The 21,008-nt window shown below is 41.5% G+C and overlaps 1 protein-coding gene across 3 annotated transcripts in view; it reads left to right on the top strand.

Moving 5' to 3' along the window:
• The window catches only part of SLC12A4 (solute carrier family 12 member 4), a 38,429-nt gene that overhangs the window by 15,264 nt on the left and 2,157 nt on the right, over positions 1–21,008 (top strand). For 2 of the 3 annotated variants that reach the window (XR_003249457.1, XM_026039806.1), the window contains exons 3-24: positions 1,008–1,139; positions 3,697–3,843; positions 4,373–4,427; positions 4,737–4,867; positions 5,367–5,608; positions 6,447–6,661; positions 7,639–7,803; positions 7,885–7,983; positions 9,553–9,610; positions 10,566–10,740; positions 11,184–11,302; positions 11,761–11,859; positions 12,166–12,285; positions 13,082–13,186; positions 14,034–14,202; positions 15,196–15,391; positions 15,914–16,083; positions 16,269–16,400; positions 16,495–16,602; positions 17,413–17,597; positions 18,322–18,336; positions 20,102–20,235. Coding sequence is in view for 2 of the 3 variants with exons in the window: in XM_026039806.1 (XP_025895591.1) it covers positions 1,008–1,139; positions 3,697–3,843; positions 4,373–4,427; positions 4,737–4,867; positions 5,367–5,608; positions 6,447–6,661; positions 7,639–7,803; positions 7,885–7,983; positions 9,553–9,610; positions 10,566–10,740; positions 11,184–11,302; positions 11,761–11,859; positions 12,166–12,285; positions 13,082–13,186; positions 14,034–14,202; positions 15,196–15,391; positions 15,914–16,083; positions 16,269–16,400; positions 16,495–16,602; positions 17,413–17,597; positions 18,322–18,336; positions 20,102–20,235 (2,971 nt within the window). In the remaining variant the exon portion in view is untranslated. The remainder of the gene's footprint in view (positions 1–1,007; positions 1,140–3,696; positions 3,844–4,372; positions 4,428–4,736; positions 4,868–5,366; positions 5,609–6,446; positions 6,662–7,638; positions 7,804–7,884; positions 7,984–9,552; positions 9,611–10,565; positions 10,741–11,183; positions 11,303–11,760; positions 11,860–12,165; positions 12,286–13,081; positions 13,187–14,033; positions 14,203–15,195; positions 15,392–15,913; positions 16,084–16,268; positions 16,401–16,494; positions 16,603–17,412; positions 17,598–18,321; positions 18,337–20,101; positions 20,236–21,008) is intronic. The other variant, XM_026039807.1, reaches the window with a different exon arrangement.

The following is a 21,008-nucleotide window of genomic DNA, read 5'->3' as shown; positions in this document are numbered from 1 at the left end:
TTTTTCAAACTTTTGGTGTCCATGTCCTTAATCTTCATCTCCCAAACACCACGCTGCCTCTCTTTTGGGAATATATTAGAATCCGACCTCCAAACGTGGGAATGGCAGGTTTCACACATGAGATCTGCAGAAAGAGTGGGAAAAGGAGCAACGTGCGGGTGCTTYTGGGCCAGGGGATTCTCTGGAGCGACAGCAGCAGTTTGTGCTGACCTCCTTCTTGTCTGACAACAGCTGCCCACTACTGCTGTTCCCCAGCTYGAGTGTTTGGGGTCACTTCTGCATCCTGTACAATGGCACATAATCCTACAGATCCGCCCAGAAACAGTTGTTAATGATACAGGGAGATATGCTCAAACTCCAGACAGTGAAATCCTTCTTAATCAGCTTTTATTCCCTGTGTAGTTGTTTCTTTTTGCCAGGTATTATTACTGTCCACTTTGACTTTTGAGTCATTTTAATTTTATAGAGAAAGGGGAGTTTGCCCTGATTTTATTTCTTTGCAGATTAGCTATTTCTCTCCCTATTTTTTCACACTTACTTGCAAGAGGAGGCCATGGATTTGTCTTTGAAATTACTTCAGCAACGGAGGTTGGATGAGAAGAAAGTCAAGACKAGGCTTGTAAGGCCTCCACACATGCACAAATTTCAGGATTCTTATCTAGACCCACGTGAATTAGATTAAGCAGTTTTAACGTGTGACATGTCTATGATGACTGAACTTTGGGCACCAAATCTGACTTATTTGGAAACTYGACCCTTATAAAAACACACGTGTTGAGGTGAGCTGACATTAGATGCATGCAAGATGCAGGGTGCTCCCCTTCCTGCAATCCCAGAGCTCGGGGCTCTTCGCCGTTGTAGTTCATGCTTTGCAGCACGCGAGGAGAGGGGCACCTCCAGGCTTGCTGTCATCTTCTGATCAGTGGTGCAGGCCCAACAAAACGTTTCTTGYACTCTGCATTAATGCTGTAACTTCCCCCAAGCTGACCAGGTGCTTTCCTTCACAGGAAGAGCTGGATATACGACCCAAAGTGTCATCTCTGCTTGGCAAGCTGGTCAACTACACAAATCTTACTCAAGGTGTTAAGGAACATGAAGAAGCAGAAAGTGCTGATGGTTCAAAGAAGAAAGTATCAAAAGTAAGTAGTGTGTCTCTCATGACCCCTCTCTCTCATGAATGGAAGGATTATGTTTGTGATTCTGGAGAGCTAGAGAAATGCCAAAGAAATTGGTCCATGGCAGGTAATCTGATTCCACCAAAAAAATGGAGTTGAGGAAGTGGTTAAGCACTGTTAGTTTGGGTGCAGTTGCATAGAGTTGGAATGAATTTAGATAAGCAGATTAGGCTTTTAGGTGTGAATTTAAAAATAAAAARGAGCTGTTAAATATTTTTCCTAGTGTGGTTTTGGATGCCCAGTAGTATCTGAGACATTTCTACAAGCCTGCTAGAAGTGGCACGGGATCTGCAGGAGAGCGCTCACCTGGGTTGGTGACGGGGGTCAGATGGAGTGCCCTGGTGCTGCTRAAATGCCCCTCTGCTATTAGGCATGTAGGCAACTGAACAATACCTGAACTCTCTACGGGGAACACAGGGGTTCTGGTGAATTCCCCTTTTGTTTAAAAAAAGGGAAAAAAATCCTTTTAAGAAGATTATATATATTTACAAAAAAAAAAAAAAAAGAAATTTAAAAAGGCGATTGTGTGTATATGAAGTGCTTAAATCTGTGAGGAGCAGGTATAGAGGGGGAAAAATGAGATTTTCCAGATTTTAGGGTTTTCTTAGTAGAGAATGAGCTTTTTTAGCCTGTAGAGATCGTTGTTTCCTACATGTGCTTTTAAATTCACAAGGCCGAAAGAGACTTGGAAACTTTTGCAAGCTCTAGAAAAAACATTATCTGACTATTCCTCTCCCTGTCTCTTAAAATAACTTCTGCACAGTCTGTGGAACATTCAAATAAAGATCAGGAAATTCAGTGCAAAACAGCTCAGTATGAGCATATATTGCCCCCTTTCACCATGTCTGTTAAATGTTTTTGATAGTAGCACGCTGTGTTAGATATGCATCAGATAAAATTAACCCTGCTGTGTGTAACAGCGCATGGCTTTAGGTTGCTTTCTGGGTTTTGCAAATACTCACTTGTGTTGCGGCACATTATAGTCACCGTGCTACAAAAATACCCCCACGTCACGATGGAAATTAGCTTACGTGTCTGTSTGTCTTTCCTAAGGCCCTTGGTGTCGGTGCTGCAGTGTGTCCTCGTGCTGCAGCCCGGCCCGCGAGCTGTCACCACCGATCCATTTCCCTGCGCCCTGCAGCCAAGCGCTTTGATAACCTGTCACGCTGCCACAAAGGAAAGAGTGTCCTTCAGGCTCAAATCAATAGCTGTATCAATTATGCAGCTGATAAAAGCAAGTGCAGCRCATACGGAAACATGATCTGCATCAGTAAAATTGAGGCTGGTGTAGAGATTTTCTGTCCCTTGTCTGTTGGTCTAAAGCARTGTTCACCAGAATGTGTTTTTATTTCCTTCGTGCAGCTTGGAGTGTTTAATTTTTTTTTTTTTTTTCCATTCGGTGGCTGGTGATATCGGGCATCAACCCTCCCTTATTTCAGATTCTGCCCTCCTGAGCCTAGAGCACTGGCTTAGCATCACTTACTGGAATCTGCTAATTGCCAGATGCTTTCAAAAGGGTCAGGTTGTTGCGAATCACTGGTATTAAGTATTTCTGTGAACAAGCTGCCACAAGCAGTATTCGTGCCTCATTTCTTTATTGGCAGTAGGTTTTATTCCACAGGGCAAGAAAATGCAGAGCAAACGTGAATGCCTGCGGTGCCCTTCGCAATACTGTGGCTTGGGTTGTGTCCACTAGCAGACACTTAKGCCTCTCCTAGGCTGCTCTGCCCTGCAGTAGTCTCCTGACTACCCAATTAATGCAGTTTCCCTTCCTCTGTGGCCAACACAGAGTAACTTGGTGTAGCCAAGAGCTACTTGAGAGGGAGGGAGAGGAGATGATCCCCAGAGCAGAGCTGCTGAGGAGAGCAGATAWGGAAGAACTAAGCTCCTTGCCTTACCTTAGCTCCTCTGCCATTATCCTGAGTGAAGAGAAAGTTTTTTATCAGCCATTTCATCAGTTTAAGAGTAATAGGCTTGTCTTAAAATACCACTGCTTTTGGTTTGATGACTAATTAGTCCAGTATTATGTGTTGCCAGTTTAATTTTGCATTTAGCTAGTGCTGTCTGGAGTTGAATCTTGAATAAGTCTTGTCACCTCCCTTAAATGACCTTGCTGCCTAAATGACAGGCTTCCTTGAGTGCTGTCTGCCTGCAATGTGTGCTAGAATTCACACTTCTTTATGGGAAGAGGTGTGAAAAGGAACGAGCCTTTGAAAAAAAAAAAACACACACTGTCAGTCTTCCCTCTGCATTTCTGTATAATTTTAAATGCAAAAGAAAACCTCAGACAAGAGATGCTGTGAAATACCTGGCAGGAAACCAGGCAAATTTGTCATTTGGAATTGCAGCTAGTGCTGAGTGTGCCAATACAGGGAAGGCTGCTGCATTCCTCCTCATGAGAGCCTTACTGCAGTGCCCTCATAGCCGCATTTGGGATCTGACAACAACTTTTTGGGCAAGGCAGAATTATAAGATACTGTTTAGAATAAATCCAGTTAATGCTGCTGTATTTTTTTTCCAGTCACCCAGCATGGGCACCCTGATGGGGGTGTATTTACCTTGCATGCAGAACATTTTTGGGGTTATTCTCTTCCTCCGGCTGACCTGGATGGTGGGAATGGCAGGAGTTCTTCAGTCCTTCCTGATTGTCTTATTATGCTGCTGTTGTGTGAGTACATGCTCAAAACATGCCTGGGACGTAACCTTTGCGGGGCTCTGAAGAAACTGGGAGAGGCTGCACTTTCCATGCATTTATAACAAAGAGCCAGATTATGCTGAATGCTTCTGCTATGTCTCTAAGCATAGGATTTTTTTAATGATAGTAATTTGAAACTGGCAAACTATAGTCTTAAAAATGGTCTTTCTTCATCAAAGAGCTGCTTTTGGGGCTTGGTCCCAGTCATCACTGCCTGCTGGGCTGCCTTTAGCTGGAGTTTCAGCTCTGCAGACGCTCACGCCTGCGCTCCTTACCCCGCTGTGCCTGCGGAGACCTATTATTTGAGCTGAGAGAGCAGCAATCATCTCTCAGGCAAAAGTTTCAGCAGCTTAATGATTACATTCCTGGTATCTTCTTTCCAGAAAATGACCTGTCAAGGCAGAGTAAGTAGAAATAGTGACAGTTTTGCCCTGACAAGGAATAGGTTACATTGAAAGACAATTTGTTGCCACAATAACTTCCTTTTCCTTGTTTACCCCAGACTATGCTGACAACCATATCAATGAGTGCTATCGCAACGAATGGTGTTGTACCAGGTAAATGCAATTAACAGCTTTATCATTTGTGGAAAATATATTTGCTTTAAGCTATTAGCATGATTTTATTCCTTGGAAATTTGCTCAAGCTAGGATACAAAGCCTGAAATCATATCTATGGTTTGTATCAGTCAGTCTAAAGGTTCGTTTGTTTGGCTTTTAGTTGCTACTCTGTTAACTCCRTTATTTTAACTGAAGCCCTAAAAAAGCATATGCGCAATGTATAATTTTCTTGTATACTTCCTGTGAATATTTTAAAATTTGTGACAAGTAAGAAATGACTATTTTACTGCCACTCTTGTTTTGTAGCTGGTGGCTCCTATTTCATGATATCCAGGTCATTAGGCCCGGAGTTTGGTGGAGCTGTCGGGCTGTGTTTTTATTTGGGAACAACATTTGCAGGAGCAATGTATATCCTCGGTGCCATTGAGATTTTATTGGTGAGTAATACTGTAGTAGTACAGTGTTTAAGAGAATAAACATATTAAAAGTACTGCTTTTTTTCTCATATTCATACATGTATTCAAATGTAGATACCAGGTTTATACATTCTTAGTGCCAAAGTTTTGCATCACCAGTGCTGCCATTTCAAAGTTGCACAACTTTTGGCTATCTGGAATGAAAGCTTGCTTGAAAACCCATATGGAAATATGACTTGATCAAAGAAACGTGCTCATAAGTGATAAAGTTGCCTCAGTTGTGCCATTGAAATCAAATGGCCCTTTGGGATTGGATCAGGCAATCTCCAGARCTCCCTTCTGACCCCCACTGTTACATGACTCTCTTATCCCAGACTCTTTCCTCCCCACCCTATTCCTGGAAAAGAGCATTTTGCAAATTGGAAACTGTCCAATACATGCCTTGTACAGGTAAAGATTACAGTAATGTCGGCAGAGTTCTGTTGCTGTACTCCTTCAACTTGTTTTCTTCTTGTTTCAGACTTATATTGTGCCACAAGCAGCAATTTTTCATCCCTCCGGTGCCCACGATGCATCCAGTGCTATGCTAAACAACATGAGGGTGTATGGGACTGTGTTCCTCCTCCTAATGGCAGTAGTGGTCTTTGTAGGCGTCAAATATGTCAACAAATTTGCTTCCCTCTTTTTGGCTTGTGTGGTAATATCCATACTGTCCATTTATGCTGGAGCTATCAAGTCCATCTTTGATCCACCTGAATTTCCGTGAGTAGTCTTAGTCTTTGGGCATGGGGGATGTGCCCATTTGGAGATGGGTGGAAGTGGCCTGGCTGAGCTTGTGTGGTGACTAGCATCTCCAGACACTGTATTAGTAACTGAGTAGTCACCACCTCAAGTGCTCACTTTGATATTTAGGGTCCAACAATGACAGCGGTAGCAGATTTACACCAGTGAAGCTCTTCTGTCCTTGCCTTTGCTATCTCCTAGGCTGTTTCCTGAATGTTTCTCCCTATCTTTTCTTCAGGCTGTATTCCTTTCTCTTTTGCTGCAGAAAGCAGATAATAGTACTTATGTTTAATTCTGGAGGGCAAGGCACCTCTGAAGTTACAGATTACAGRTCTGAACCCTGTAAAAAGAGCGCTGTTCCTGCCATTGTTTTGGCTTTAATGCTTCATGAGACCTGTACCACTTTTTTTCCTGTAGGTCTTTCCTGATTGTTTAAGTTATATCTGGGTCCAAGTGCCAGGGCTGGCACAGAGGAAGGGAGAGAATGCAGAGGATAAATTAATCCCTTAGGCTAAATGAATCCCTCATTAACAGTGAGCAGTTATTTTGTTTCCCAGTATCTTGGGGAACCATAAGCCAACTGTATTTGTGATTGGTTTGGTGATGCTCAACAGGCAGTGGAGGATTTTACTTGATGATAAAGCTCCCGACAGGCTTAGCAATGATGCACTCTCTCTTCTGACAAGAGCCTAGTTTGTTTTGGTTGAAATACATACTTCCAATTCCAAAGGGAAAAAGTCAAGGTCAAGGAGGAATTTCATGCCCAGGTGCTTGATAATAGTAGTAACTATTTGGATGCTCTTCATTTCCCATCCAGGATTTGCATGCTGGGCAACAGGACCTTGTCAAGAGATCAATTTGATGTTTGTGCCAAAACCATCGTTAAGGATAACATTACAATGGGCTCTAAGCTTTGGGAGCTCTTCTGCCACAATACCAATTTAACCACCGAGAACTGTGACGAGTATTTCCTGCTCAACAACGTGACGGAGATAGCAGGGATTCCAGGAGCAGCTAGTGGCATTTTGAAAGGTATGGTAGGAAATTTTCTTGCCTTAAAAGAGCTACTGCAGAGTAGTGGAAATGAGTTGAGCTGTACCATGCTGGTTGATAAAGAGGGATTAAATGATTGTAATTGCAGTGAAGAAAACTCTCCTCAATGAAGAAAAGCAAGTGTTATAATCCTTAAAAGAGCAGATGGCATTTATCTCCTGATACAGTATGTGTGTCTTATAAAATTGATCAAATTTGCCCTGCATCTTGTAATTTCACTAGAAAGTTTATTATCATGGAGCAATACTTGCATGACATAGTTGATATCATTTTTCAAAGCTCCATTAACCCATTTAAACTAGAGAGTCTTAGACTTACGTCCTGCAGGATAAGAGTATAAAAACATTTCCTTTGTGTGTTCCTGAATATAGACACATCTAGATGTGCTCCTTGTCAGATCTGCATASAGCTGCTCAGTGTTCAGCGTTCCCATTTCCACAGGACCCATGTAATTTAGCTCCTAAAATGGACTCAGCATTTGCTTGTGAAATTTCAAAGGATGTATTCATGTGTCAGCCATATAATTCTCCAATTCTTTGACTATCTAAAAACAAATTAGTTTTAATCCCCAAACCTGGTTGCAAACTACTTTGGGTTCTCTGAATCACTACGTATAGGTACAGTGGTTCATTAGAAATCTTAATGTGTTTCTTGGAGCTAAAATAAGTGTGGAATTAAAAGAACATTAATCTTTAATGCTACTGGAGGTAGTATTGAGGCATAAAAGCTAAATGTGCTTTAATTTCTGTGGGCTTTTCATACAAGTTTACTCATTTTGTAACATTCTCTTTAAAGCTTTTTTTAATTATTATTATTTTCTTTCATGTAACATTTACATGTCTCGTTTGTGTTGATCACTGAATTGCATTTGTAATCCTTAGTCTTAGAYCCATTATGAGAACAGGTTTGAACTGAAACGTGATTGTCTTTTTTTGCGGTCTTTTAATAACCTTAAGACAACTTGTGGAGCAATTATTTGGAGAAAGGAGAGATCCTGGAGAAAGCMCATCACCCGTCTATCGAAGCAGCAAGTCAGAAGAACAATCTTCATTTGTATGTGCTTTCAGATATAGCTACTTCATTCATGGTGCTGGTTGGCATCTTCTTCCCTTCTGTGACCGGTGAGAACATTGGGAAAAGCGGGTGCTTGGGTCTCTGAGCTTTCTCCCCTCCTTTGTCTGATCTCCAAAATGCATTTTCAGGCATCATGGCCGGTTCAAACAGATCAGGAGACCTCAAGGATGCCCAGAAATCCATTCCTGTTGGAACAATTCTTGCCATTGTCACCACCTCACTAGTCTGTATCCTTTAAAATCAGCCGGGGTTGAGCACGTTGCGTCTCAGCCGAGCGGCTCTGCGGTTGGTTCATGCAACTGCTTTCAGTTGACCAAGTTGTCAGGGTGAATGCAATCAGTGAGTGAAAACAGAGACAGTCATTGAGCTGAAAGCATCTGACTTATCTTGTTGTTTTCCATCCCTTGTTTTGGTCCTTTGCATTTAGTGTTTTCTTTTTCTTTCCTGCACGGTGCTCTGTGGCTTCTCAGAGTGGTTGAGCACGAGTAGGTTGTGTGTCTTTCTCAGTTTTTCTGTAGTAGACCATTAAGATGAAGGAATGTCTGAAATGCAGGGATCATAAATTTCACTTTCTTAAACAAATGGGTCTTTTAGTTGAGTGCCATCAAGCAGCGTATGCTGTCTTGAACATTTTACAGTAAGAGAAAGCAGAGTTGGACTAATTTAGTATATCCATCTGGATATTCCCTAGGTGTTCCCAGGCTGTTTGCCCTAAAGCTGAAGCACCGAGTTTGGAGACTGAGGGGTGTTCCATGTGTGATCCGGCTCTTGGGGGCCTGGGTCCGTGGGAGCTTTGCTCAGGCACCGCTGCACTTTGCCTCTCATCTCTCCTGCTTTAGCCTTTGGACTTCCTTGAGTTCTTGATGCCCTAAATTACAATTTATTGAGGTCAGAAATTTTTTAAAAAATAAAGAGAGGTGGTAATTAATGAAGGCAAAARTGTTGGGATTTCTTTGGTGCCTATCCTGGAATTTCTGCTCTTTTAAAATATAATTTTAGCCCAGCCTTACCAAACTGTAAGTCAGACTCTCAGCTCACTTGGCCCAGCTTAGAAACATGACTTTTTCCAGGTGCTACTTCTGGAATTGGCCCTGTACAAATACTCTGTGTTTCCTATGAATATTACAGATATCAAAACAGTTTTAGATATCTCTCCCAGCTCTACTSTTGCTAACAATTTTTTCAGATCAGTTTTTTTCATGATGGATAAATTTATACCCAGATATTAACACGCCACCCAGTGGAAAGCTCACACTATGATTTTTAAAAGYCATCAATTATTTCCCCTTTTATTACCCTTTGTATTGTACAATTACATTTTAGAGCTAGAAGGAAGGATTTRGGATTGATGAGAACTGAAATATTTTGTATTACCCAAAGCAGAAGCACTGCAGCTCAATAACAAACCCAGTATTTCAAGACCAAYGGATATCTCAAGGACATCAGAGACCAAGCAATGAGAAAGTGCTAGCTAATGGTTTGCTCTCCATTCAAAACATCTTAGTAACAGATAAAATTGGTTTTAGCATTCAAGGAAATAATATTACATGTAATTTCCTTTATCCTACGTCTTAAAATTAGCTTTAAAAAGATAGCATCCTATACTGCTTAAAAGGTATGTGTGAGCACTGAGCCTTGCATTTAGTCGGTGACTTTACCAAGTATTTAAAGAAATGCTGCTGCGCAAATGTCATAAGGCAGAGGCAGGCAGTGAACTTTCTGCAGTATTTTCTGTGGTTATTTACATCTGTGCTGTTTAAATAATTCCTGCTTCCTTAACACACTCTGTTCTCAAGACTTCAGTTGTGTATTATTATTTGGAGCCTGTATAGAAGGTGTAGTCCTGAGAGATAAGTAAGTAACCATTAAGTTTTACTGTTTATCATCTTCCTTTCCTTTTGCAGGGAGAGTATGTTCTTCTGCACTCGATTTTTCTTTTTTGTCTTCTTTTTTTTTTTTTTTTTTTTTTTTATCCCCTTTGGCTTTTACTATTGGGTGCATTTTGGAAAGAATGTTTTGGAAATCTGCATGTATTTGATTTTAATATCTTGTAGCTTCCTACAGATTTCCTGCTGATTTCTTTTTCTTCTTAATTCCAGGGTTTTGGCAAAATTACTGTCTAAGAAATCTTTTCCTGTATCTTTTTTTTTCTTTCTTTCTTTTTTTTTTCCAGATTAAGTTTAACAAATTTTTCTGGATTCATCACCTACTGAGAAACCATTACTGTATATTCTTTTTTTTATATATAAAGCATCAATGATATGAATGATATTTTGCTGAATAGCTTAAACAGGTTCAGTAGTTTCAACCTATGGAATGTCGGCTTGCATTAGGCTGCTTTTCTTTTTCCTTCCTCCTTTTTCCAACTTTTTCACCATGGTCCCAAAGCCAAGGGCCAGTATAGTGTGTATTCCTTGGCCTTTGTCCAAAAAAAATACAATCGGGAAGTTTAGGTGGATATCCCACGCGTAGCTCTGTACATGTCGGGAGTCTTTATTTCCTAATACCACTTGTAATCCTTCCCATGCAAATCAAACCAGAAACCCAACCAGCATAAAATTGGTCTTTGAGTTTCTTTGCCCTCAGATTATTAATTTTCAGACACTTCAGTCTGTGACTCTAATAACAGCCTGTCTAGTGCTTTTCCTGTCATGTCCCCATCTTATTGATGATCTTTTCTCAGTGAACAAGCGGGGAACTGTTTGTGAATAAAATTCTGTTTGGGTAGGTGGGAGGGGGAAAGAAAAGCAAAATCCCACAGGCTTTCACAGGACTACGGACCACAAAGGTGTCCCTGTCCCTCGTGCAGGTATGGAGACGCAGTGAACAAGAACTTGGTGGTGGGCACCCTGTCCTGGCCCTCGCCGTGGGTCATTGTCATCGGCTCCTTCTTCTCCACTTGTGGGGCAGGTTTGCAGAGCCTCACCGGGGCCCCGCGGCTGCTGCAGGCCATAGCCAAGGACAACATCATCCCTTTCCTCTGGGTCTGTACATGTTCGAGAGGGCCCTTCTGTGCACACTAATACGTTAACTCTTTAATAAAATACATTAACTCTTTAATAAAAGTAAATGTCTTTCTGTTATTAGAAATCAGATTTATTTTTCCCAGTTTACATAACGTTTTAGTGACGCTGAGTATGTATTTATATGTATTTATTTTAATGCTTTGTTTTCTTTTGTTAAAAACTAGGAATATTTTTAAAGGATAGACACATGTGGTAGTTTTATGAAGAAGTCTAACCTCTAATTCAGTGAAGCAGAGAAAGCCATTAAAACTATTTGGCACCTTGCCTAGAGAAGAAGTATGTAGGCAAATTACTGCTGTTTTTGAACATAATTTTATTGTTATTATTCTAACCTCATGAAACACTTGGCAAGCGTTCTTTATGTTTAACGATGAAAGTTGAAAATGCTTCTGTTTGTTCAGGTTTTTGGACACGGCAAAGCAAACGGGGAGCCCACGTGGGCTCTTCTGTTAACAGCGTTAATTGCTGAGCTGGGAATCCTGATTGCTTCCTTGGACATGGTGGCTCCAATTCTCTCAATGTAAGAAGGGCAGTTGSTGTAAAATAAATGTGATAGGCTTTAAAGTTTTGTTATTCTGATTGCTTTTCAGAACCATATCTTAAACCAGTAAACCAAGTTCCACTTGTATTTGTCTGGTATCTGGAGTACACAAATCAGCTTCTTTTGCTCTGGAGTATACTGTGAAGAAATACRTTTTTGCTATTGCTGGGTTATTATTTTCATTGGAAAATGTGATTTTTTTAACATTGATCATTGTGAAAGATGAGGGTGATGCTGCAGAGGGATCTAGCTAGGTCCAGTTAAAATACTTCTCTAACTACTTTACACTGATAGTTCAGGCTAATAACAGTTAGGGGGTGGGCACATGGCAGATGAGTTTTAGCTGTTGATCACACATGATTACAGTATGTGCCARAAGTGTATAAATGGATGTGCTAAAGGCTGTTTTTCCTTCTCTCCCTCATCTCTCATCTCAGGTTTTTCCTGATGTGCTACCTCTTCGTTAATCTGGCATGTGCAGTGCAAACACTTCTCAGAACTCCAAACTGGCGGCCCCGCTTTAAATACTATCACTGGTGAGCAAAGGGCGGCCGCGCTCCGCACCTCGTGTCATCTGCGAGGTGTCTGTAATGCAGGGGCTTAAGGGCATGCCCTGTGTTTTGGATATTTGCCTTAGACATTGSGTGCACAATATAGTAGTGATCACTCACCAGAACCAAGATGCTTAATGGGATGAGAGCTTCACTCCCACAGCGGGGTGTTAGAACAGGGGTCTGTGCTGGAAGCTTGACTTCCATTGAAAAAGAAGCGAGGAAAAATTGACTTGTTCTTTGCTTTTCCTCTCCCATTACTCACTAATACCCCTGTTTTTCTTGTTTCAGGGCCCTGTCGTTTTTGGGCATGAGTATTTGCCTGGCATTGATGTTCATTTCATCTTGGTACTATGCTCTGGTTGCCATGCTTATTGCGGGCATGATATACAAGTACATTGAATATCAAGGGTAGGTATTCAGCGCATARAAGAGGACAGGGTGGAGACTGGGTCAATTTTTTTTATAACTTCCCTCTAGCTTTCATTTTTAGAGAGGAAATGGGCTCTGTCTGGAGACATGAGTTGGACAGACTTCCCCTTGTTAGCAGTTATTCTCCTTTATCATTTTGTTTTGTCTATGCAGAGCCTTGGAAGCCTCTGACATGTCAGGGAGCTGCTTTGTTCTGTGTTCTGTTAAATTCCTGCATCACAGGAAAACAACTCTAGCAGGGGAGTGTGTTTCTGCTGTGTATTGTGCACCGTGGCTTCAGAGCACCTGAAGGCAGCCACCTTTTAATCCAGTTTATCTAGTGCAAAAGTTTGTCCTTCAAAAAGGACAGTCATYGAGGAGGAAAAAATGACCAAACAACGACAGACAGCAAACACAAGGAACACTCCTTAAAGCYGAATCCTTGGTTATGCTGCCTAAAATAAATAGTATCTTACAGGGTTAGGCTGGGCGGGTGGCTGTGTAACTTATTTTTATTAAATCATCTATTAAAAGGCGTAGTGCTGGTTTAGCCTTGCGAAACCTCATCTGTAGTGGAGTGTGGTTGACRAACGAAACACAGAGAGGTGGTGGTGTCACACACCAGCTACGTGCACTTTGCTCACGTGGTGATATATGCTTACACATACATGCCACACACACGCRTACACCTGATCAATGGTATGTTCACATGGTTAATTATGAGGTACTGACTTCTCTAGCGTGCTGTGAGTGTGCAGTGCAGCTGTGTGTTGGCTCAACTGTGTGTCCTCCACAGTGCAGAGAAGGAGTGGGGCGACGGCATCCGGGGCCTTTCGCTGAGCGCGGCGAGATACGCCTTGCTGCGCCTGGAGGAGGGCCCCCCGCACACCAAGAACTGGAGGTAAAATGTGATCTCTCTGCTCAGCCTCTGTGAGCTGGCACCAGCCTCCTCCTAGTGCCTGCGCAGACCTKTCCTCTGCTTTGGGTCTTTAATCGGAGGAAACTGTAGGGATCTGTGAGGACAGAGGCTCAGAGAGCGGTGCAACTTGCCTGGGGTGCGTGACGAGGACCCTGCTGTTGTTGTAGCCTTCAGAACAGGAGCATTAACCAGCATTTCTCCCTCCCMCCTTGTGTCTTGAAACCAAATTATGTGCGCAAAAAATCTTCTCTATTATGGGTTGCCCAGATGCCCTCTAAGGCTCTGAACAGGAATGATAACARTCCACCTTAAATGAGTTCTCTATATTCTTATATTTGCCTAATCATAGGGTAAGAGAGAAAATACTTTACTGATTTGTAGTGGTACTTTAAGGGAACAGAAGTCAGGTAGGATCTGTATGTTTAAATAAAGTGTTCACATTTTCCTAATGTTTGGTACAAATATCCATAAAGCTGTGGAGGGACAGCTTATTGCACGAACACCATGTGTGCCATACTTGCACCTGACAGAGCCTTGGAAATGAAGCACATAAATAAGGCTCTACTGCAAGCCTCAATACATTTTCATGCACTTAGCTTATTACTGTCAAAATGGTACAGCAGAAAAACTGCCTCACTGCTTCAAACTTGCCCTGAGTCAAGAGGAATAAAGTTAGTATTCATTAGGACCCTCTTAATGTGTGAATTATAGAACAGCCATACTGCTTTGTTGCTGCTGTTAATATTTAGGCATAAGTGGCATAACAACAGTTTATTGATGCTTTAGAAAACTTTATTTAAAGATTGTGCTCCCATTTTACTTTCTGTAGGCCTCAGCTGCTGGTGCTTCTGAAGCTTGATGAAGATTTACACGTCAAATACCCTAGACTGTTAACATTTGCATCTCAGCTGAAAGCTGGCAAAGGTTTGACTATCATAGGGTCAGTGATCCAGGGGAATTTCTTGGAGACTTATGGAGAAGCCCAGGCTGCTGAACAGGTCAGTACTTTAAACATAGTCTCCTAAGGAAAAAGAGGGATGGGTGAAGAGAGACCTAAAAWTTTTCATAATCATTTATGGCAAAAGTTTGCAAACATGTTTCATTTATGCGTTTGTGGCTTAAGAAGTGTAAGACTGGTGCTTTAAACTTGTTTTAAAAGCCTTACTGCTTTTACTCTATAAACCATCTTGGTTTATAGGAAAAAAGAGTCACTCTTTGAATTTATGTGTGGTGATTAATGCAGGATAGAGGACTGTTTAGCTTTCCAAACCTAAGAATTGCTCCTTGAAATGAATTTAGCACATAACATCTCAGTGTTATGATAAATTTATCATAAAAAGCATGAAGGGACACTCTTAAATTTATTAATATATTATTTAATCTTCCCCATTGTGTAAACATGCCGTTATAGCCCTGTTTACATCTCTTTAGTTACACTCTGTGATTGCTTTTTTCCCCCAGAGGCTTTTTGTAGAGAAACATCATTACAAATGGAAAACTACTTCATAGGCCTATGGGTGGAGTTTGTTTGTTTTTAAACAAAGCATGGTATTATTGATAGATGTGGGGTTTTAGTGCTTATATATGTAAAATGAATGTAATAAGACAGCATGTTATATGTGGGAAGCTGAAACAAGAAATCCAAGTGAAACTAACCAACCTCAGATTAATAAAAAGTGGTTCTAGGATGAGAAAATGAAGTAGTTAAYGATCTTCCTAACAACTACTGTTGTTACAAATAAGGGATTATAGCACAAACAAACAAAAGTTATCTTCATTTGTTAAAAATAAATTATACTCAGAAAGGGACTATGCATATTGTAAACAAGTATTATATACAACTAGTGRGCATTTTCTCTTCTCTTTTTAAGGAAAATAGGGGAGCAGAACTCTGCCTTAAAATGCTTTTGACCTGTAGATCAGGCATTGACACTGTAGTCAAATTATGCAGAAAAACTTGACTGTGAGAGTTTTCCTTGTCTGTCTTCCAGACTATTAAGAATATGATGGACATTGAGAAGGTGAAAGGATTTTGTCAAGTAGTTGTGGCCAATAAAGTTCGGGAAGGAATTGCCCACTTGATTCAGTCCTGTGGACTAGGTGGCATGAAACACAACACCGTGGTTTTGGGATGGCCGTATGGCTGGAGGCAAAGTGAAGATCCAAGGTCATGGAAAACATTTATAGGTTAGTTTGGAGTGCGCTGTGTGATCAGACATCTTCACCAAGGGGTTTATTACATACACAGTGTACACGGTGGGTTTTTAACAGAATCTCTGGGAAATGTGTTTTGTTTTATTCTACCTGTGGATTCCTCTCTTGTTCATGAACTTATGCTCTCGTTAGCAAAGCTAAGCTCTAAAAAATGTCTCTCTGCAAAGTCTCAGATGGTCCAACCATTTGGGTTCAGCAAACTGCAACTATAATGCAGTCAAACTAGAACTGAGCAGATGTTTTCTCCTTGTACCTGACTGAGGATCACCGCTTTTATTTCAGACCTGAAGTAGGGCTTGTATTCCTCAAAGTCTTTTTCATCCTGGGCCGTTTGGTCTGAGCAGTCTCTACAACCCTTGCTTTACTCACTTATCTTTATATAAGCCATGGCTTTTGTGGTTCATTGGTATTTCATTGGTTCATTGCTCAACAACTCTTCTACTGTAGATCCTTCTTGGAGCACTGGAGGTAACTGTCTGTTATTCTTTTTGGTAGGTACTGTTCGTTGCACAACTGCAGCTCATTTGGCCTTATTGGTTCCCAAAAACGTGTCTTTCTACCCTAGCAATCATGAGCGTTACAATGAAGGCAACATTGATGTGTGGTGGATTGTGCATGATGGAGGCATGTTGATGTTGCTTCCTTTTCTACTAAAACAGCACAAAGTAAGAAGTTAAAAAAAGTCTGTTTTTTTATTGCCTCCTTCTATGTATGTCCATGTAAAGAAACAAAGTCCAGTGGAGGAGCCTACGCTGATAAACAAGAGWGGGTTTTGGGATTGGGAAGGCTCAGTTTTGTAGAGCAAAAAGTTCTTGCTCAAGTGCCTGAAGAGCTTGTGTTTCTTCACTAGGTTTGGAGAAAATGCAAAATGCGAATTTTTACTGTAGCCCAGATGGATGACAACAGCATACAGATGAAGAAGGACTTGGCTACTTTCCTCTATCAACTCCGAATAGAGGCAGAAGTAGAAGTGGTAGAAATGGTAAGAAATTGAGCCCATTTTTCACTTGATGACACAGATGGCAATGTTTGCTTATCACTTGCTTATGAGAGCAATATTTTTCTTATTTCTACAGCACAACAGTGATATCTCAGCATATACTTACGAGCGAACTCTTATGATGGAGCAGAGATCTCAGATGCTGAGGCAAATGAGGCTGACAAAAACAGAGAGGGAAAGGGAGGTATGTCATTTGTGGTTGACTGCTGTGGACTGCTAAGGGAGGAGAAACAAAATGCCTTCCTGGTAGTGTTTAACATAGCTGCTTCTGGAATTTAACTCCTGTGTTCTAAAACTGTTAAAAATGTTTTTAATGTAGCTTTTATTTCTTTCTTTTTTCAGTTGTTGTGTCCAAAAGTTGTGTATAGTCACTGAAAAGCCTGGCTGTACTTGCAAAGCTGTACTTAGAAATGTTTGGGGGGGAAATAACAGCAGTATGTAGACTGTGGAAATGATCTGTGCATTCCCCTTTGCAGTGCGGAGGATACTCGGGGACTTCAGGATGCAAATCTCAGCCCTTTTTTGACCTTGTTTGGTTTTATGTGGGATATCCGGTGTTTTGTCTCAATTATAGTATATCCTGTTTATCTTCTGCAAGTTTCATTCAAGCTCAGGCTGTTACGACACTTAGCTATGAAAGGTGCAGGCTGTAGCTTATTTTTGTGCATGTGTCAAACTTTTTTTGTCATCAGTTTTGGGTTAGACTTCCCTCTTGTTTCAGACTCTCCTGATGAGAGGTCTCTTTCTCCTAACATAGATTCAGCCTCTGTTAGTCTAAATTCAGCATGGCTCACACCCATCAAAATGATTTGAACTCGGCTTGGCATGTAAGTTATTGTCTAGGCCAGATGTTTGGTATCTGAGCTGCCCTACATGCTATAATGATGGTAGAAATAAGAGATACAATGGAACAAAAAGTCTCCCATTGCCTGAAAGGTACCACAGGTGATAAAATAAATGTCCGAGTTCACCTTGTCACCCGTGTGCTCCTTAGGCCCAGCTGGTCAAGGACAGACACTCCATAGCACGTCTGGAGAGCCTGTACTCAGATGAAGAAGATGAGACGGAGCCAGTTCCCGAGAACATCCAGATGACCTGGACRAAGGAAAAATGCGACTCTGAGAAGCGGAACCGAGGCAGCGCTGTGGGGAGCTTTAGAGATCTGATCAGCATTAAGCCGTGAGTCCTGTCAGAGGCAACACCTTGTGCCTCCTAGAACCTCTAACTGTGCTGTGCTCTTATTTTTTTTCCTCCCTAACCTTTGCTTTAGGGTTGCCTATAGTGCCTGAGCCCTGACTATGGAAAGGACAGCGTTAGCCTCCYGAGGAGTTACCAACCTCCTTTAGATGCAACACACATGCCTCAGTACTTAGTRTAGCCAAGTTCTAAACTGGAGCTGCTAAATTATATTATAACCCTCCCTCTCCCCAAAACCTCAACAAAGCACATTTGAAAAGGCAGTGGAGTGCAGATGTCTAACGCAAGAAGAAAAAGGCTGGTGGCATCTGTTAGAAGTGGAGATGGTGAATGACTGAGAATGGAATACGTGTGTGTGAGATGATCCAAGTCAGACTCGCTGTTGTAGGAGCCCTGACATCTAACAGCAGCTTTAGTAGTACCACGKGTGTGCCCCTCAGATAGCTGCAAGTGAAGCACTGTGGGTGGCTYTGAATGCACAAATCTCTGTGCATTCTCTGTGCGTGACCTCTTTGATGTGTTACGTCTTGCATCAAGAGCCCCCTCACAGTCAGCTTTGCCAGGCAAAGGTTCCAGATGGCTTCTGACGTACAACTCAGTGAGCTGCAGTCTCTTCTAGGATGAATCATACGTAGTTTATATACTGTAGAAATTCTGCTGAATTTGGTGTTAACTACCTCTACTTTTTCCTCTTCCATGCTTTCAGAGAGTGGGAAAACTTGTAAGTTTGTTATTTAACCTAGAAGTTCATTAAGATGGCTGAGAGGGAAGATTTCATTTTCTCAACTAAAAACTGCAAAATTTTATGTAACCCTGGAAGAACAGAAAGGGAGTCAGAGTTGAACAAAATCTTAGCAATGTTTTTGAAGGGAGCAGGATTAGCCACTAAAACTAAACATCAGTATAAATAACATCTCAGGACAGCTCTTCTAGTTGTGTTGCRCAAATCAGGAAAGAACAGAATTACAGGTTTGAGCCTATTTTCTCGAGCAAAATAGAGCATAAAATTTAGAAGGATTACTCGTTTAGGGAAACTCAAATTCTGCAATGCTACTGTGATGTTTCGGGCACCTTCTGGACACCAAGCAAATCCTTTCTTGTAGCCGATATCTTGAGGCAACTGGGGAGATGCCAGTTTGAAAGGTCGCTTTGGAGAATGCCAAACCTGAAGTTTTCAGTTACTTTTTCCAGACTATACATGGTTTATAACAGTGCATTGTTTCTGGTGCAGTTTTCTTACTCGCTTCCTGTAAACATAATGTGACCTCTGTGTTGTCCCTGGCTTTCTGATGCTGACGTGGTAAAGACAGGAGATGGCCTTGCTCTGAATAACATAATACGAAATAATAGGTTATCAAAGTGGATAAACTGTGGTGTTAGTAATATTAATYGTGCTGTTGCATCTTCTATTTTACGTATGGATAGACTATTTCTTTGCAAACCTAAAATCAGAAAGCTATGCTCAGAAAAGAAGCCAAGTTATTAACAGCTTTAACTCATAATTGATTCAATGAAACCACAGATTCAGACTTAACTCAGTTCTACTTAATAACTGTTTTTAATGTATTAAAATAAAGAAAATATATGGAAAATCCTCTAAGCTGCAAAAGAAGAATCTATTCTTCTTTTAAGTCTACTTCTGTTTTGCTTTTCCTTTTAAGTTACCAAAATAATGACTGATTTTTTTTTTTTTTCTTGTACCAAGGGAACATTCCCTGTCTCAAAATCCCCCTAGGATACTTTCCGGTTCTGTTCCTGCATGAATTGATGTTTGTTTGTAATAACAGCATCTGAATAACTAATCCTATACCTCTTTTAGCCTGGTTTTCTAAAGAACAGAGGCTTATGAGCTCGTGCTGCGCCTATTCCCTTCTCTCCCATAACTTTTGAGCCAAGTGGCTACCCAGATGTGAACATGACTGGCGTTTTGAAGATGCTTGGATCATGCATGTTTTCTCTTGCAAACTGTCAGCCAGCCAGAGAGGCTGGTTAGTGCCCAACTGAAGGGGTAAAATCCCAGAGAAGACCCGCAAGCAGACACCCTTCCCACCCTCCGGAGCTGTSCTCCAACCTGCCAATCCACGGAAAATGAAGCTTTCTCTGGAGCTGTCAGCTGTTTTTGAGCATGAAAAGACAAGTGCCCCTGTGCTAAATCTTCAGGACCAGGAAACCTGTCCCTGGTCAGAGAGCATTTGCTCTTGTGCAGATGGGTTTTCCCTTCTTGTGCAAGACTGCATGATCTGTATAAAATGCCCTCCTTGAAGGGTAGTTTAACTTTGAAATCTGAAGTTCTCACTCACTAGCCTTAGCTGAAGAGCTATACAAGATCTCTTGTGTCTTTGTTATATTACTGTATGTTGAATTGACATTTAATACAGTATTTAGGAGATTCAAGGTTTGCTTTTAATGACTTTTTAATCATTTAGTTTTCAGAGACTGCAGGCCTRTTTTTCTGAACAGTAAATCTGAATGTGATTCTTCCACAGGAACCAGTCTAATGTCCGGAGGATGCACACGGCGGTGAAGCTAAATGAAGTTATTGTAAATAAGTCCCATGATGCCAGACTTGTTCTCCTCAACATGCCTGGTCCTCCAAAGAATACTGATGGTGATGAAAACTGTATCCTTTAGAGGAAGGCTTGGTACACGTACAAGATCTTTCTTTAATCTATGTGTCTGGATTTATTTTACTAGAAATGTTGTAAAACTGTAACACGACATTGCCTAAATTCTTACTGATTCCAATTTAATCCAGGTCCTAGGTAAGTCTAGGGCTTTGGTGACAACGACACAATTCACTTGCAGGTATTTTGCCATTACAGGAAAGGCTAAATGATTTGACAGCCTTTAATAGCTTCAAAGGCAGGTGTGAAGGCTGATTCTGAAAGGAACATAGACATTGCTGCAGTAACACAGCATCATGGAGAGGCTGGTCACCTGCTTGCAGGTGAGGGGCTCACAGTGCTGATTTTGGTAATTCTCAGCAGTGGATGTAGGAGACAGGTAAGAAAGTGCTCGGAGCAGCCAGCAGACTGGGCTGGGGACTGCCTGAACTCGAGCGAGCAGGAGGCCCTGAAGGGGGGCTCATGTATCAGAAAGTGGGGCTTTGCTCCAAGTGTGGTGCTCTAGTAGGTGGGATTTTTAGTGTTACAGTATTTAGGCACGTAGACACGGGGTGCAAGCAAAGCCAGAGCTGAGGGTTGAGATCTGGCGAGTCTGCTGGTGCGGCAGTGCCATCCACAGCTGCTTTTCAGCCTTGGGTTGTACTGTTAAACTAGCAGACCTTGCACTAACCTGTGCCAAAAACATTACGCAAGTCACTGGCCTTAAATCACAGCCAAAGTGATCGCTGTTCCCTCCTAAATCCRGGAGGAGGTGGCAGCAGTAACAGCT

The sequence above is a fragment of the Nothoprocta perdicaria genome, unplaced genomic scaffold (assembly GCF_003342845.1).
Source record: "Nothoprocta perdicaria isolate Ctin4 unplaced genomic scaffold, notPer1 scaffold_242, whole genome shotgun sequence".
NCBI classification, from domain to species: domain Eukaryota; kingdom Metazoa; phylum Chordata; class Aves; order Tinamiformes; family Tinamidae; genus Nothoprocta; species Nothoprocta perdicaria.
The sequence above is the reverse complement of the archived record's forward strand: the minus strand, read 5'-3'. Positions and strand labels throughout refer to the sequence as shown.